The sequence below is a fragment of the Lutjanus erythropterus genome, chromosome 3 (assembly GCF_056507025.1).
Source record: "Lutjanus erythropterus isolate fLutEry1 chromosome 3, fLutEry1.hap2, whole genome shotgun sequence".
NCBI lineage: Eukaryota > Metazoa > Chordata > Actinopteri > Lutjaniformes > Lutjanidae > Lutjanus > Lutjanus erythropterus.
In genome coordinates this window covers 40,278,149-40,291,742 of record NC_139319.1, presented here as the reverse complement: position 1 = coordinate 40,291,742, position 13,594 = coordinate 40,278,149, and the positions used below count along the sequence as shown (strand labels likewise).

The 13,594-nt window shown below is 38.1% G+C and overlaps 1 protein-coding gene and 4 non-coding genes across 5 annotated transcripts; 4 read left to right on the top strand and 1 right to left on the bottom strand.

The window, feature by feature from the left end:
* Window positions 1-519: 519 nt before the first annotated feature.
* On the top strand, window positions 520-735 carry LOC146330628 (small nucleolar RNA U3). Its single transcript, XR_014769929.1, has one exon. It is a non-coding gene; the product is annotated as a small nucleolar RNA U3 (small nucleolar RNA).
* A 1,811-nt stretch (window positions 736-2,546) lies between these two features.
* Window positions 2,547-2,762, bottom strand: LOC146330627 (small nucleolar RNA U3). Its single transcript, XR_014769894.1, has one exon. It is a non-coding gene; the product is annotated as a small nucleolar RNA U3 (small nucleolar RNA).
* A 701-nt stretch (window positions 2,763-3,463) lies between these two features.
* LOC146330626 (small nucleolar RNA U3) lies at window positions 3,464-3,679 on the top strand. The gene has a single exon (XR_014769907.1). It is a non-coding gene; the product is annotated as a small nucleolar RNA U3 (small nucleolar RNA).
* Window positions 3,680-8,506: 4,827 nt separating this feature from the next.
* On the top strand, window positions 8,507-9,709 carry LOC146330625 (uncharacterized). The gene has a single exon (XM_084711534.1). It carries the CDS (start codon window positions 8,507-8,509, stop codon window positions 9,707-9,709), a length of 1,203 nt encoding a protein of 400 aa, XP_084567660.1.
* A 3,476-nt stretch (window positions 9,710-13,185) lies between these two features.
* LOC146330624 (small nucleolar RNA U3) lies at window positions 13,186-13,401 on the top strand. Its single transcript, XR_014769917.1, has one exon. It is a non-coding gene; the product is annotated as a small nucleolar RNA U3 (small nucleolar RNA).
* The last annotated feature ends 193 nt before the right edge of the window (window positions 13,402-13,594 follow it).

Sequence of the window (13,594 nt, the reverse complement as noted above, 5' to 3'; positions counted from 1 at the left end):
CTTAACTAACTAGCCAAGTAAGAAAAGTTAGAATGACTAAATTTAGCCATTACTGAATTTATTAAGTGTTCAAAATACTGGCAAGAGCACAGGCTGATTTCTCTCACTGTATGGAAAAAGTAATACAGAATGTAACAAAGTCTCAGTTTACATTCATCCTGACACTAAATTTTTTTTAAAACTGATTTGTTTTTAATCATTAGATTTTTCAGTAAAAGCTGCATTAAGCAACGTTTGGCTGTTAAGATGACATATTCATCAAGACTTATGACCTCAAACTTCACACTTCACCAGTCATTGCTGTTCTCTTCTTGTTTTGTTCTTTTTGCATTTGTTTATTTATTTATTTTTGTTTCATACCCTGTAAAGCAGCATTGGGTTCTTCATTACTGTGATTTGGTAGCAGCACATGACTGGATGAGACACAACAACTGGAGGAACATGTTGATGACAGAGAGGAACCCTGAGTGAGAATGAGTCTCCTGTGAATGACCTGCTGCTTTCACCCTCAGTCAAACTAAGACTATACTTTCAGGGATCATTTCTATAGTTTCTGACTTGAGAAATGTGTTTCTAAAGTGTTTGGTCTCGCTAACCACGATGATGAGTCGCGATATTCCTTTCTGAGCGTGAAGCTGACAGAGAATAATGATTCAGTTCATATGTTCTCTGTCATTGATGATCATTCTTTGCTTCCTTGTGGAGTTTTGAGGAAGGGAATATGATCAGAGTGGAGAGTTTAGAAACTGTTTAATAAAGAAACAACAAACGTTTTGACAACCTGTTAATTTAGATTCTTTATCAAATCCTATGTTTCCTAATTTAAACAGCCTTATTATGGTAAGATAAATTGTCTGGATATATAAATCTTCTTAAAATAAAGATTTTCTCTTGACTTCTCCATCTTGTTAGTTATATTATCACCTCTGAAGGATCTGATATGCAATAATAATAATAATAATAATTTTTTTTTAAAAGGCTAGTCTGACTCACAGGATGTACTTTGTGGGTATAAGCTGCCATTGGCCACTTCAGGCAACATCACTGAAAGTTAAGGGTGTGAATCTCACTGACTGAGACCATCATATCTCGATACATGTTCAATGATACGATACATCTTAGAAGTTTTTAAATAGTCAACGATTCAGTATGACATGATTCAGCTCTGTCACAATACAATACAATATATTTACTTTCTCTTTAATCTTTACTTTTCAATTCAATTGATTCTATATTTGTAGAGTGCTATTAGCTGCAAAAAGAAATCCTGATAGTTTTACTAAATGTAGTAATAGGAGAGGCAGAGAGGAGACATTACAGTGGTGTTGACATCTTATTAGGACTCTCGTGCCTTAACAAGAATCTGAACAAACTTTATAACTATTAAAAATGCATTTTTGCAGTAAGATGATGAGCTGCTCTGTTTCATATGAAGAGTGCTGTGGTTTTGATTAGTGTGGGGAAACAGTGATACGTGTTACCTGCTCTCACAGTGACATGACGTCTCTGTGGGTCAGACTTGTGTCTCTGTACTCTGCTGTCCACTTTCACATTTTGCATAAATGACTTGTAACAGTGTATCTCTTAAATGAAGAGTAGAGACAGGAGAGGGAGGAGGGAGCGCCTGTTTTGTGTGAGCGAGGCAGCAGGCGTCAAGTGAGAGCGGTGCAGACAGAGGCAGGAGGAGAGAGAAAACAGAGGAAAGTTACAGCAGCAGTTCATTGATGCCAAAAATGAAATATATGCACATCCTAATGAGATGTATTGATTCTTTAGCACTGCATCAATGTTTCTGATTATCAGAATTGTTGATCACATCTCTGTAATCCTCCAACCAATTCATCATCTAGTTCTTCCCTTATCAAACTTAACTTGGTTCACTAAACACATCCTACTTCTACACAGCAAAAATAACTTTTTCATTAGTGGATACAGCAGGCAATACACCACTAACAAATCATAGTAATGATAGTAATAACTTGGATTTATATAGCAACTTTCAGAGAACCCAAGGCTGCTTTACAGGGTATGAAACAAAAATAAAGCAAATACAAAAAGAACAAAACAAGAAGAGAACAGCAATGACTGGTGATGTGTGAAGTTTGAGGTCATAAGTCTTGATGAATAAGTGGGTTTCCTGAAGTTTTTTGCAAGTGAACAGGTGTGGAGCATCGCAGGTCTCTGCCAGCAGAGAGCTGCAGAGGTTGGGTGCTGCCACACTGAACGCTCTGTAACCAAAAGTTCTCAGGCTGATTTATCGAGTGGACAGTGGGTCCATGTACGAGGACTGTAGGTTCCTGGACGGGGTATTGTGGTGGAGGAGGTCAGACAGGTACCTGAGGAAAGACCACACAGGGATTTATAACCATTTGTTACTGCTGAGTTTGAGTAGGTCTGAGAAAATGTCTGATTTTAACCACATAAAATGCATCTAATTACACAACAACCACATGGATAAAAGTCAAGGTAAAGACCAGTAAGAAAAAAACGGTCCCATATCTACTCTCTTACAAAAGATTATTATTTCTTTTCAGACAACAAAAACACCCACTCTGATCATATTCCCTTCCTCAAAACTCCATAAAGAAGTAAAGAACGATCATCAATGACAGAGAACATATGAACTGAATCATTATTCTCTGTCAGCTTCACGCTCAGAAAGGAATATCACGACTCATCATCGTGGTTAGCGAGACCAAACACTTTAGAAACACATTTCTCAAGTCAGAAACTATAGAAATGATCCCTGAAAGTATAGTCTTAGTTTGACTGAGGGTGAAAGCAGCAGGTCATTCACAGGAGACTCATTCTCACTCAGGGTTCAGAGGTTCAGAACATAATCAAGATATAATTCCTGTTCATAAATCCTGTTCACTTATTTTCTACTTATTTTCCACTGGCCAGCATACAGACTGGTTCTGGCAAAAACTATAATATACTGTAGACATTACAACAAGGCATACGTTCAAGGCATACGTGTGGTTGAAGGTGTCTAAAATGAAATATGGTCTGCTTGTCATGATGATGATGAGATGTTTCAGGTCTGAGCTGAATCAGAAAGTGATTTATAATTCAGATCATACTGACTCTTTACTGCCACTGATCACTGCTCTTTGCTTCATTTTGAATTGTGAGGAGAGAAATAAAGCCTCAGTGTGTACAGAAATCTATTTTAATATTGAACCTTTTTAGAGACAAATTAATAACATAATATTTGCAAAGTTGACAGTGAATTATACATGAATGTATGCCTTGTTGTAATGTCTACAGTATATTATAGTTTTTGCCAGCATCAGTCTGTATGCTGGCCAGTGGAAAGGAGTGGATGGAGCCTTTCTTGTAGAAATTAAGTGAACAGGATTTATGAACAGGAATTATATCTTGATTATGTTCTGAACCTCTGAACCCTGAGTGAGAATGAGTCTCCTGTGAATGACCTGCTGCTTTCACCCTCAGTCAAACTAAGACTATACTTTCAGGGATCATTTCTATAGTTTCTGACTTGAGAAATGTGTTTCTAAAGTGTTTGGTCTCGCTAACCACGATGATGAGTTGTGATATTCCTTTCTGAGCGTGAAGCTGACAGAGAATAATGATTCAGTTCATATGTTCTCTGTCATTGATGATTGTTCTTTACTTCCTTGTGGAGTTTTCAGGAAGGGAATATGATCAGAGTGGTTACTAATGTTGTCTTAATAACATTGTACTTGTAGGTTTCAGATTAACTTTTGTTTGTCTTACAGAAATGTTAGTTGTTGTTTCAATATTAGTCGAACATCTTGAGTTTCACAGGTAGAACATGTTAAATATGGCGAAGAGCTTATTTTGTAATTAGTCATCAACTTTAGTTTTTTTTTTTCTTGTGGTTTTTGAGTTGATAACTGTGATCTGCTGTTAAAATTTAACTCATATTTAGTAGTAGTGTTTAAAATTTATTTGAGCTTAGGCCACAAGTGTAAAATGTATTGAGTCTTGAGCTTAAAGTTAAAGTTCTGAATTTTAAGTGGAGAAAAAGTCAGAATTACAGTTGAATTTATTCTCAAAATTCTGAGTTTATTCTCATAATCTTGACTTTCTTGTCATAATTCTGAATTTAAACTCAGAATTTGATCTGATCATATTGCTTTCAAAAGTGCTATTGTTAAACAAAAAACAACAAAAATATTGCATATGTTTAAATAAATTGAATTACAAAGTTACAGTTACAAAGTAGCTGTTTGTGAAATAATGCAGCCTGTTTTGTTCTGTCAAGTGTATATAGTCTTCACAAGAACCGTCCTTTATGTCATCCTAACAGCCAAACGTTGCTTAATGCAGCTTTTACTGAAAAATCTAATGATTAAAAACAAATCAGTTTTAAAACATTTTAGTGTCAGGATGAATGTAAACTGAGACTTTGTTACATTCTGTATTACTTTTTCCAGCCAGTGAGAGAAATCAGCCTCTGCTCTTGCCAGTATTTTGAACACTTAATAAATTCAGTAATGGCTAAATTTAGTCATTCTAACTTTTCTTACTTAGTTAGTTAGTTAAGATATTTTGTGAAAGATAGAGATAGACCGATATGGTTTTTTCAGGGCCGATACCGATTGTTAGTAGTCAAGGAGGCCGATAACCGATATTTGGAGCCGATATTCATTTGCAGTAAAAGTGAAAATATTGGTGTCAAAATTTTAATTAATACAAACTCCAACACTTAACTTGGTTTAAATGTCTTTAAGCATATGTTTATTAAACAGCTTACAAAAAGTGCAGGGAGCTCCCAGGGTCAGCAGCATCTCTTATAATAAATAAATTATTAAATATATTATAAATAAATAAATAAATAGCTTCCTGAAGTTTTATAAAGTAAAACAAACAAAGTTAAATAAAATTTGCACAGAAATGTGAGTCTCAAATCAATTAGTAGTCCCAATTGAGCAGCACCAGATTGTGGTGGAAAAAGCAGAGTTTCTTGTTGTTTCATAAGTAGCTTGAAGCGCCCTTCATTCTGTCTCCACCACTGGAGTGGGTCCTCTTTCTGCCTGTTGATCACTGGCTCCTTCAGGTACAGATGTAGCTCATCCTTAACGCAGATACTGGCCAGCAGGTCACCAGTTTTCTCTCTGTTGCCTTTTGTGGGTGTTTCATTCTCATGTGTCCCATATGCAGCTGCCTGCTCCTCCACACTGGCTCCTTCTGTGGCAGCATTGCTCCTCTCAAGTGGTCTGTTGTGTGGCAGCGTCCTCTTCCTCTTTCAACCATCCTTGCTCAATGTCATGGCAGAGGAGAATGGATGACTCTTATAATGAGGATCTAAGAGACAGGCCAGCACCACAGTTTTTGTGTCTTTTACTTTTGAGAAACGCTTGTCCAGGCTCTCCCTCATGGCTTGCCTGAGTGTTCTGATGCCTTTTGTGGAGGGACCCTCATCATCTTGAAGTAGCATCTTCAGCACAGCCAGGCAAGGAATGATGCAGGATGCTGATGAGTGCTGACACCTTCATTGCATGTATTACAGACTGCCTTCCCTGGTGTTGGTTGAGTGTAATACTTCCATACTGCACTGTTTTAACAACATGTGATAGCAGGGACCCTGTCATTCAAAACTAGGCTGCTACATTACTAACAATTAATGTTACTATAGCTGAAAAAACAGTACAATAGCAATAGGAGAGACTATTCATCCCTGAAGACCATGCAGTTCATGTAGGCTTTATGATGCAGTTACATTATGTCTTAAGTCTTGAACAGCAATATCCTGCTCCTCTCTACAAGAAACTATTAAAGACAGCTTCGGGACACACTTCATCTAACAATAGGGCTGCAACGGATCAAAAGATTCATGGTTCGGATCATATCATGGTTTTGAGTCACGGATTGGATCATTTTTCAGATCAGCAAAAAAGAAAAAAGTGGTGGGATTAGGGTTAAATTATTTTCAAAATGCACTTGTCTTTGATCTTTGTCTGTCTGTAATTATCACCATAGTTATGTAATGTAATAATAATGATAATAGTAGTGATAATGGTTATATATTAAAAACTTCAAACTTATACAGTGCTGTACTATGTATATACTACACATATATTAGATCATTATACACTGTACAGCAGACAATTGCACAAGTCCCTCCAATCCGAGTCGCAAGCAAGTATCGAGGAATTTGGTCCAAGTCTCAAGCAAATCCCAAGTTTTTTTATCATGGGCAAGTCAAGTCACAAGGTTATGTCAAGTCAAGTCAAGTCAAGTCACAAGGTTATGTCGAGTCAAGTCGAGTCAAGTCACAAGGTTGTCTTGTCAAGTCAAGTCGAGTCAAGTCACAAGGTTGTCGAGTCAAGTCAAGTCGCAGATTATGTCAAGTCAAGTCTCTCACTATTGTTCCTCATCCAAAAAAGAGCATGCAGTCTAGTCTGCATGGATTAAAGCATAAAGCTGTTAATTTTATCTATTCTTACATTACATGTTTGATCATTTAGACCAAGGTAGATGGGGAAAGGCTACATTCCTGGCCCAGGTTGAAGGGTGCAGGGGGCGCCAGGACCATAGATAAAGAAACTATATACTTCTATTTCTATATCTATGGGTGGGACCTCATTAAATTATGGATTAATTATTTAAAATATTTAAAAACAGGCCTATTTGTGGAAAAAATCTAATATTTGAGTTATCATAAAAAAACCTAACAAGACAAAAACAAACAGCGAAGCTATATGTTTACCAGCCTTGTAACATAATACTGTCCAGCTCTAATGTTAACATCCATAGGTATAAAAGCCACGACACGTCATGTTTTTGACAGGAACAGCTGACTGACTGTCAGAGAGGAGGCAGAGAGAGGAGGAGAGCAGAGCGCTGCGGTCAGGTGAAGGAGGGGCTCGTTGCACCGTGGTGAAGCGGGCGCGCGGGGGAGAGAGAGAGAGGAGAGAGCAGCAGTCAGGTGAAAGAGTGATGAGGGAGGGGCTCGTTTGTCGTGTCTCAAGTCGAGAGGAGTCATCAATCTTGTCTCAAGTCGAGGGGAGTCATCTTGTCTCAAGTCGAGTCTCGAGTCTCTGAGCCTCCAAGTCCGAGTCGAGTTGCAAGTCATCAAATTTGCGACTCGAGTCGACTCGAGTCCGAGTCCCTATGACTTGAGTCCAATTGTCTGCAATTTATTTATCTCTGAAATGATACAAATTATATTCTGTGTTTTGCCAGATGAGAATAAAAATGATTTTCTTTCATGCAACTCACACCACCATTTACTTATTTTACTTTACTGTATTCTGCAATATATTATAAGACAAATAACTTTCCTGTCTAACTTACTGCAAAAGTGGACACATAAAGCCGATGATATGATTTTATTGAATCTCTAAAACCACACAGAGTTACCTGGAGCTGTTTTATATGATTGAACTCTGTACCATAAAGCTGCTTGGTAACGATCCTGAAATCTGGCATCTCTGATCAGATGGACCAGAGATCAACCGGGAAGTAAAAATGGAACAATGAAACTATCAGGAGAATATTTTCCACAGCACTTAATGTGGACTGTGGTGATCTAGGACATTGGCTATCGTATGAAAACTTCTCCTTGAAGTACCATATAGTTTGCACACGTGCTCAGTTTGACAAAGTGATTAAAGCAATTCCCATATCAGTCAAACTGTTAGTTCAAAACATAGATAGGCAGTCATGAAATGCTAAGAAAGAGATTTAACATTGATCACAATAATTGTTTCTTTTGTTATACTGAAATTGAAACCACAGGTTGTCCACAGGTCAACGTCTATACTGTATGACATTCTGGGAGGACTTGCAGGACTTGCTACCATCCAAAATCCCACTACATGTTCCTCTCACAAGAGAAACTATTGTGTTTGGTATTGATCTCAAGGACGTTAAAGGTCACTTGATATTAAACAGCCTTACACTACTGGCATTTTTTTTTATCTACACATCTAAATGGAGGAAAATTAAACCCCACTTCTCAGTTACTTAAAGGGACTTTATGGCTAATCATCTGAGTGCCTTAAAATTAATGGAAGGAAAATAATCCAAGTCTCTCCTCAAAACTTATGAAGAACTGAAAGTTTTTTATGACCCCTAGATCGACTTAATGCATTTTTCCTTTTCACAATTTTGTTTTTCTGTTTTTTTTAGTTTATTTTTTTACTACTTATTGCTCTGCATTATAATATCAATGTTAAATTACTTTTCTATACCATGCCTTGTATGTTATTCCTCTATAATGTTTTTCTATGCCTTGTTGTAATTGTTTTGTTACAAATAAAGTTTTAAAAAATTCAGTCAGCCATCTTTGAAAAAAAAACAAACAAAAAAAAAGGTATCCCATAGCAACAACAAGATCAAAGAACAGTGTTCTGATGATGTCATCAAGTCACTTCCGGAATGTTGTGCTATAAAATTCTGATTCTCAGAATCAAACCTGCATCAGACACGATTTTCACTGTCAAGTATTCAGACACGAATTTCATTGTCACAAGTTAGGAAAGAGGTTTTACAAGTTCAAACGCGAGTTACAATGGAAACGACACAAAGTCAGAGAAAGCAGAGGAGGCAGAGGAGAAACAACGCTGAGATCCATCAGCAGACTCATCAAGTCAAGGATTTCGCCACCAGACGCCTTGATTTCTACCTCCATTCCCTGGAGGAGGAAATAAGGTGCGAGCTTAAGGACAGCGAGGCAAGGCTGACCAGGGGTCGATCTGAGCAGAGGCTCCACTTGGACATCCAAGTGGACTCGCTGACCACTCTCATCGATCAGCTCCAGGACAAGCAAGAGGACAACAAGAGCAAAGAGCAGATGCAGAGTGAAATATGTAGACTGCAAGCCCTGCTAGACGCGGCTCCAGCCAAACATAACCGCTCTGAACAGGAAGATACTGAGACTCTGAAATTACGTTTCAGGAAAATCTGCTTCATGCTGCGGACAGCTCAGAGCGACCTTGAGCAGAAGACATCCTACACCAAAGAACTTGAAGTCAAGTTGGAGGCCATGACCAAAAAGAACGAGGACCTTCAAAGTGAAGTCGAGGCCATGAAGTTACAGGTCCGTGTTGAGAAACAGCTGCGTGCCGTGGCTGAAACCAACATGGAGACGACAACTCATGGCCTTAAGTTGCAGCTTTTTGAAAAGGACACCGCGGAGTTTGAGGCTCGCACAAAGGCTGAACAGCTGGAGGCCGAACTTGTATTTGAGCGGGATCAAGCTCATAAGCTGCAAGCAAAGCTGAACAAAATGGAGGAGAGTCTCGCTAAACAGAAGGAGGATGCAAAAAAGACACTGGAACGAGTCAAGGCTTCCCATCAAGCCCAGCTGGAGGAACAAAAAGCAGAGACCAGGAAGATTTCTTCTGCCCTGAAAAAGGCAGAGGATCTGCTGGAGACTCAGCGTTGCAGCTGGCAGCAGAAGGTGGAAGAGACAGAAAAATCAAAGACTTTCTTTGGGGCTCAACTTGAAGAGCAGAAACAAGAAAACAAAACTCTTGCAGATGCTCTGCAGAAGGTTGAGCAGCAGCTGGAAACTCATCATAACGAGTGGCAGAAGGAAAAGTCATCCCTCCTTCAGGCCACAGAAGACCTCAGGAAGACTCTCCAGGAAAAGGAGCAGGAGTGGAAGAAGAAAGAGTTCTCCCTGAACTCCCAGCTGACAGCTCTAGAGAGTCAGCTAGCCAAGAAGAAAAAGAAGAAGAAGTGGTACCGTGTACTCATGTGTGGCGTCTGAAGATCATGTACAGCCCACACACAGACTTCCAGCTCAGGGACAGGGACTTACACAAACACAGGTATTTGTGAGTATTAATCAGTTTTCAGATGTTTTCCCCGTGATTACGTGGGTTTCCTCCAGGAGCTCTGGTTTCCCCACGCTAAAAACAAAAAGAAAGAAAATTGCCCATACTCACATATATACTCCCAGCCGTCCTTGAAGAGGGGGATCTCTCTTTGAATTGCCTTTCCCGAGGTTTCTTCCCCTGTGTCTTAAGAACTCTTCGTGAGGAGTTTTTCCTCGTCTTCTTGGAGAGCTTGGGCTGGGCGCCTCTTCCTGAACTGGATCTGCGAGACACATTTAAACACCATCAGCCACATGAATGAACATCACTATTGTACATCAAAAAAATAAAAAAAAATTAATAAAATAATGTCATGTTTCTTGGTCATTTGTTTTTTAGAATTTAAAGTTGCACTGTGTGTCACATTTGATATTAAATGGTTTGTTTGATGAATAAATCAGGGACAAACAGTGATCGGTCAGTTTTGTTGACTAGATCTCAAAGATGCTCATCAGCACATGGTCAGTTACAGTTCTGAACAGTTCTGTACACACATACATGCTAAAAGATCTGCCATAACACCCGAAAAAGGTTGCTTGATTGCAGAAAACAATGGTTTGAACAATGGTGGTTTGGTTGTGACATTTCCTAAATTTACACCCTGATTTAAAAAAAAAATACTACATGTACTTTAAAATGATGGGACCTTACACTGCTTTGGTAGTGACATGAGAATGTGGGACTTTTTTTCACATACAGCCTCATGATTTTAAATAAAATATATGTTGTTGAAATAAGAGGTTATGGTTTGGGAAAGCTTCCTCCCAACTGAAACTACACTACAAATCAGCAAATAAGTCATTCCCAGTAACTCACGGAAGATTTTATTTGGGTCATCAAATACATTAAAGACCATTGAAGAATTAATGCAAATTTAAGATTTGTATCTGTAGTAAACCTTTTAAAAAGAATTTCAAATGTGTACATATTGTTTTTTTGATGACAGGAAAAAATGAGAGCCTGTTAATTCTGCTTAAATTCACTTATTTTGTCTGGTTTATATATTAGGCTAAAAGGTCCTATATTGTTACACAGCCTAAATGCATTTATTTCTGATTTCAACAACTTAAATACTTAATATGTTCTCGAGAACACAGGTCAACATAATATAAGACGATCTGGAAATGACAGTAAAACTGGTCACGGCCATTCATTTATGCACATATTAACTTTTACCAAAATGTGTTGATAAGGCCTATTGTGGATTGTTTCTTGATGGTTTATCTTTTTTAAAAAGTGGATCCTAAGGAACAAAGTTTGGGAAACACTGCTATGTAAGGGATCCTGCAGGGTTCTGCATCACACTGTCATGATTTATTTCACAATAACGACCTGCTCACTGTACATTATCCTGCTTGATAAATGGTTATTCACAAAAAAAAAAAAAAAAAAAAAATTGACACAAAATATTCATTTCAAAGTGATTTTGGTAATTTAACAGTGACTCTATTTTTCCTGCAGAGTCTATAATTAGAACTGTATCCATAGCAACAGTCTGTTTTTCATAACAACGGTCTGTTAGTCTTAGCAACGGTCTGCTATACAGAAATAACACATACATTGTGTCCATGTAGTCCACATGTGTCTAGAGATGAAACGGTACAAACATTTCATATTGGAATGAAAGAATTAAAATTCTTTATTTCAAACATGTAAAAAAAATGAAAGAAAAAGAAATAAAACAAAAGAAATAAATAAAAACAAACAAACAAAGTTCAATAAACCTATACAGCAAACTCAACAGGCAAATATGGTTCTGCATAGAACCCCAAGTTAGGGTTCTCGGTGGGACAGAGTCCCAAGTTTTTTTATCATGGGCAAGTCAAGTCAAGTCAAGTCACAAGGTTATGTCGAGTCAAGTCAAGTCAAGTCAAGTCACAAGGTTATGTCGAGTCAAGTCAAGTCACAAGGTTATGTCGAGTCAAGTCGAGTCAAGTCACAAGGTTGCCGAGTCAAGTCAAGTCACAAGGTTGTCGAGTCAAGTCAAGTCACAGATTATGTCAAGTCAAGTCTCTCACTATTGTTCCTCATCCAAAGAAGAACATGCAGTCTAGTCTGAATGGATTAAAGCATAAAGCTGTTAATTTGATCTATTCTTACATTACATGTTTGATCATTTAGACCAAGGTAGATGGGGAAAGGCTACATTCCTGGGCCAGGTTGGAGGGTGCAGGGGAAGCCAGGACCACAGATAAAGAAACTATATACTTCTATTTCTGTATCTATGGGTGGGACCTCATTAAATTATGGAGTAATTATTTAAAATATTTCAAAACAGGCCTATTTGTGGAAAAAAATCTAATATTTGAGTTATCATAATAGCCCATAATAGCCCCCCCCCCCCCCAGTTGTTCTTAATATAGTGAAGAACCCCCCCCCCCCCCCCCAAAAAAAAACAAAAAAAACAAACACAAATGGTTTGGCCATCAAACTTTGACGTTGTCTTTTTTTGTTCGGTATGCTCTATGTGCGGTCGGTAGAAGTCCGATGCACAGAGAAGAAAAGTTATGGTCTGGATTTCACTCAAGGCGATGTGACGGCTTTTAAATCAGAGATGCGCTGCACACACACACACTTCTTACTATTATCACTGTATATTTCCGTATCAATATTATCAGCAACCTTGTTTCAAGTGATTAAACAGTTAAAAACATTAAATAGCCTACAGCATCTTCACTTTAATAATCAGTGTTTATCATAGGAACAGTCAGCTGTCGCTAACGTATTGGGCCTCACAGTAAGGTTAGTAGTTATGAGTTGTAGAGTTTCTCATGTGGCTTCCACACAAACACACACTGTTCTCTACCAGAACAGACGTTCTCCCCATTGCTACAGTCTGCTGAGTGTCTAGAGCCAGAGGAGGAGAAAGTGGACCGGTGGACTAACGTTACGCTAAAAGCTAATCAGCCTTCGCCTCAATGTGCTTCCCTGCAATAAAACTGGACTGAATTGAGTTCATGAGGTTTTTACTCTCTCTCTCACTCACACACACATACTTCTACTATCACGGACTATTTCCACTTCGATATTATCAGCAACCTTGTTTCAACTGATTAACAGACACGTCTGGAGGGACTGTGAGTGAGCAGAGCTGCTGCTTATGTTTATGTAACATTACTGGGAAAAAACAATATATATTAAATGCACGAACGTATGTGGACTCAATTTGCAAAGCATTGTGGGTGTGGATGAAAATGAAATCAAACATTAAAGAGTAGTTTAATGTAAAGGATTATTGTTGTGGTTTTTGTTACAGTCATATTTTGTTTACTGATCATGAATCGATCATTTTGGTCGAGTAAAAAAGAGGAACCCTGAGTGAGAATGAGTCTCCTGTGAATGACCTGCTGCTTTCACCCTCAGTCAAACTAAGACTATACTTTCAGGGATCATTTCTATAGTTTCTGACTTGAGAAATGTGTTTCTAAAGTGTTTGGTCTCGCTAACCACGATGATGAGTCGTGATATTCCTTTCTGAGCGTGAAGCTGACAGAGAATAATGATTCAGTTCATATGTTCTCTGTCATTGGTGATTGTTCTTTATTTTCTTGTAGAGTATTGAGGAAGGGAATATGATCAGAGTGGTTACTAATGCTGTCTTAATAACAACACTGTAGGTTTCTGTAGTTTAAGATCAAGTATTATGTTTGTCTCAGAGAGATATAGATGTTGTATCTGTACAACATCTTGAGTTAAACTGGGAGAACATGTAAAATATGGTAAAGAATGTATTTTGTTCATATGTTCTGTCTTTGGTGACTGTTCTTTACTTCTCAATG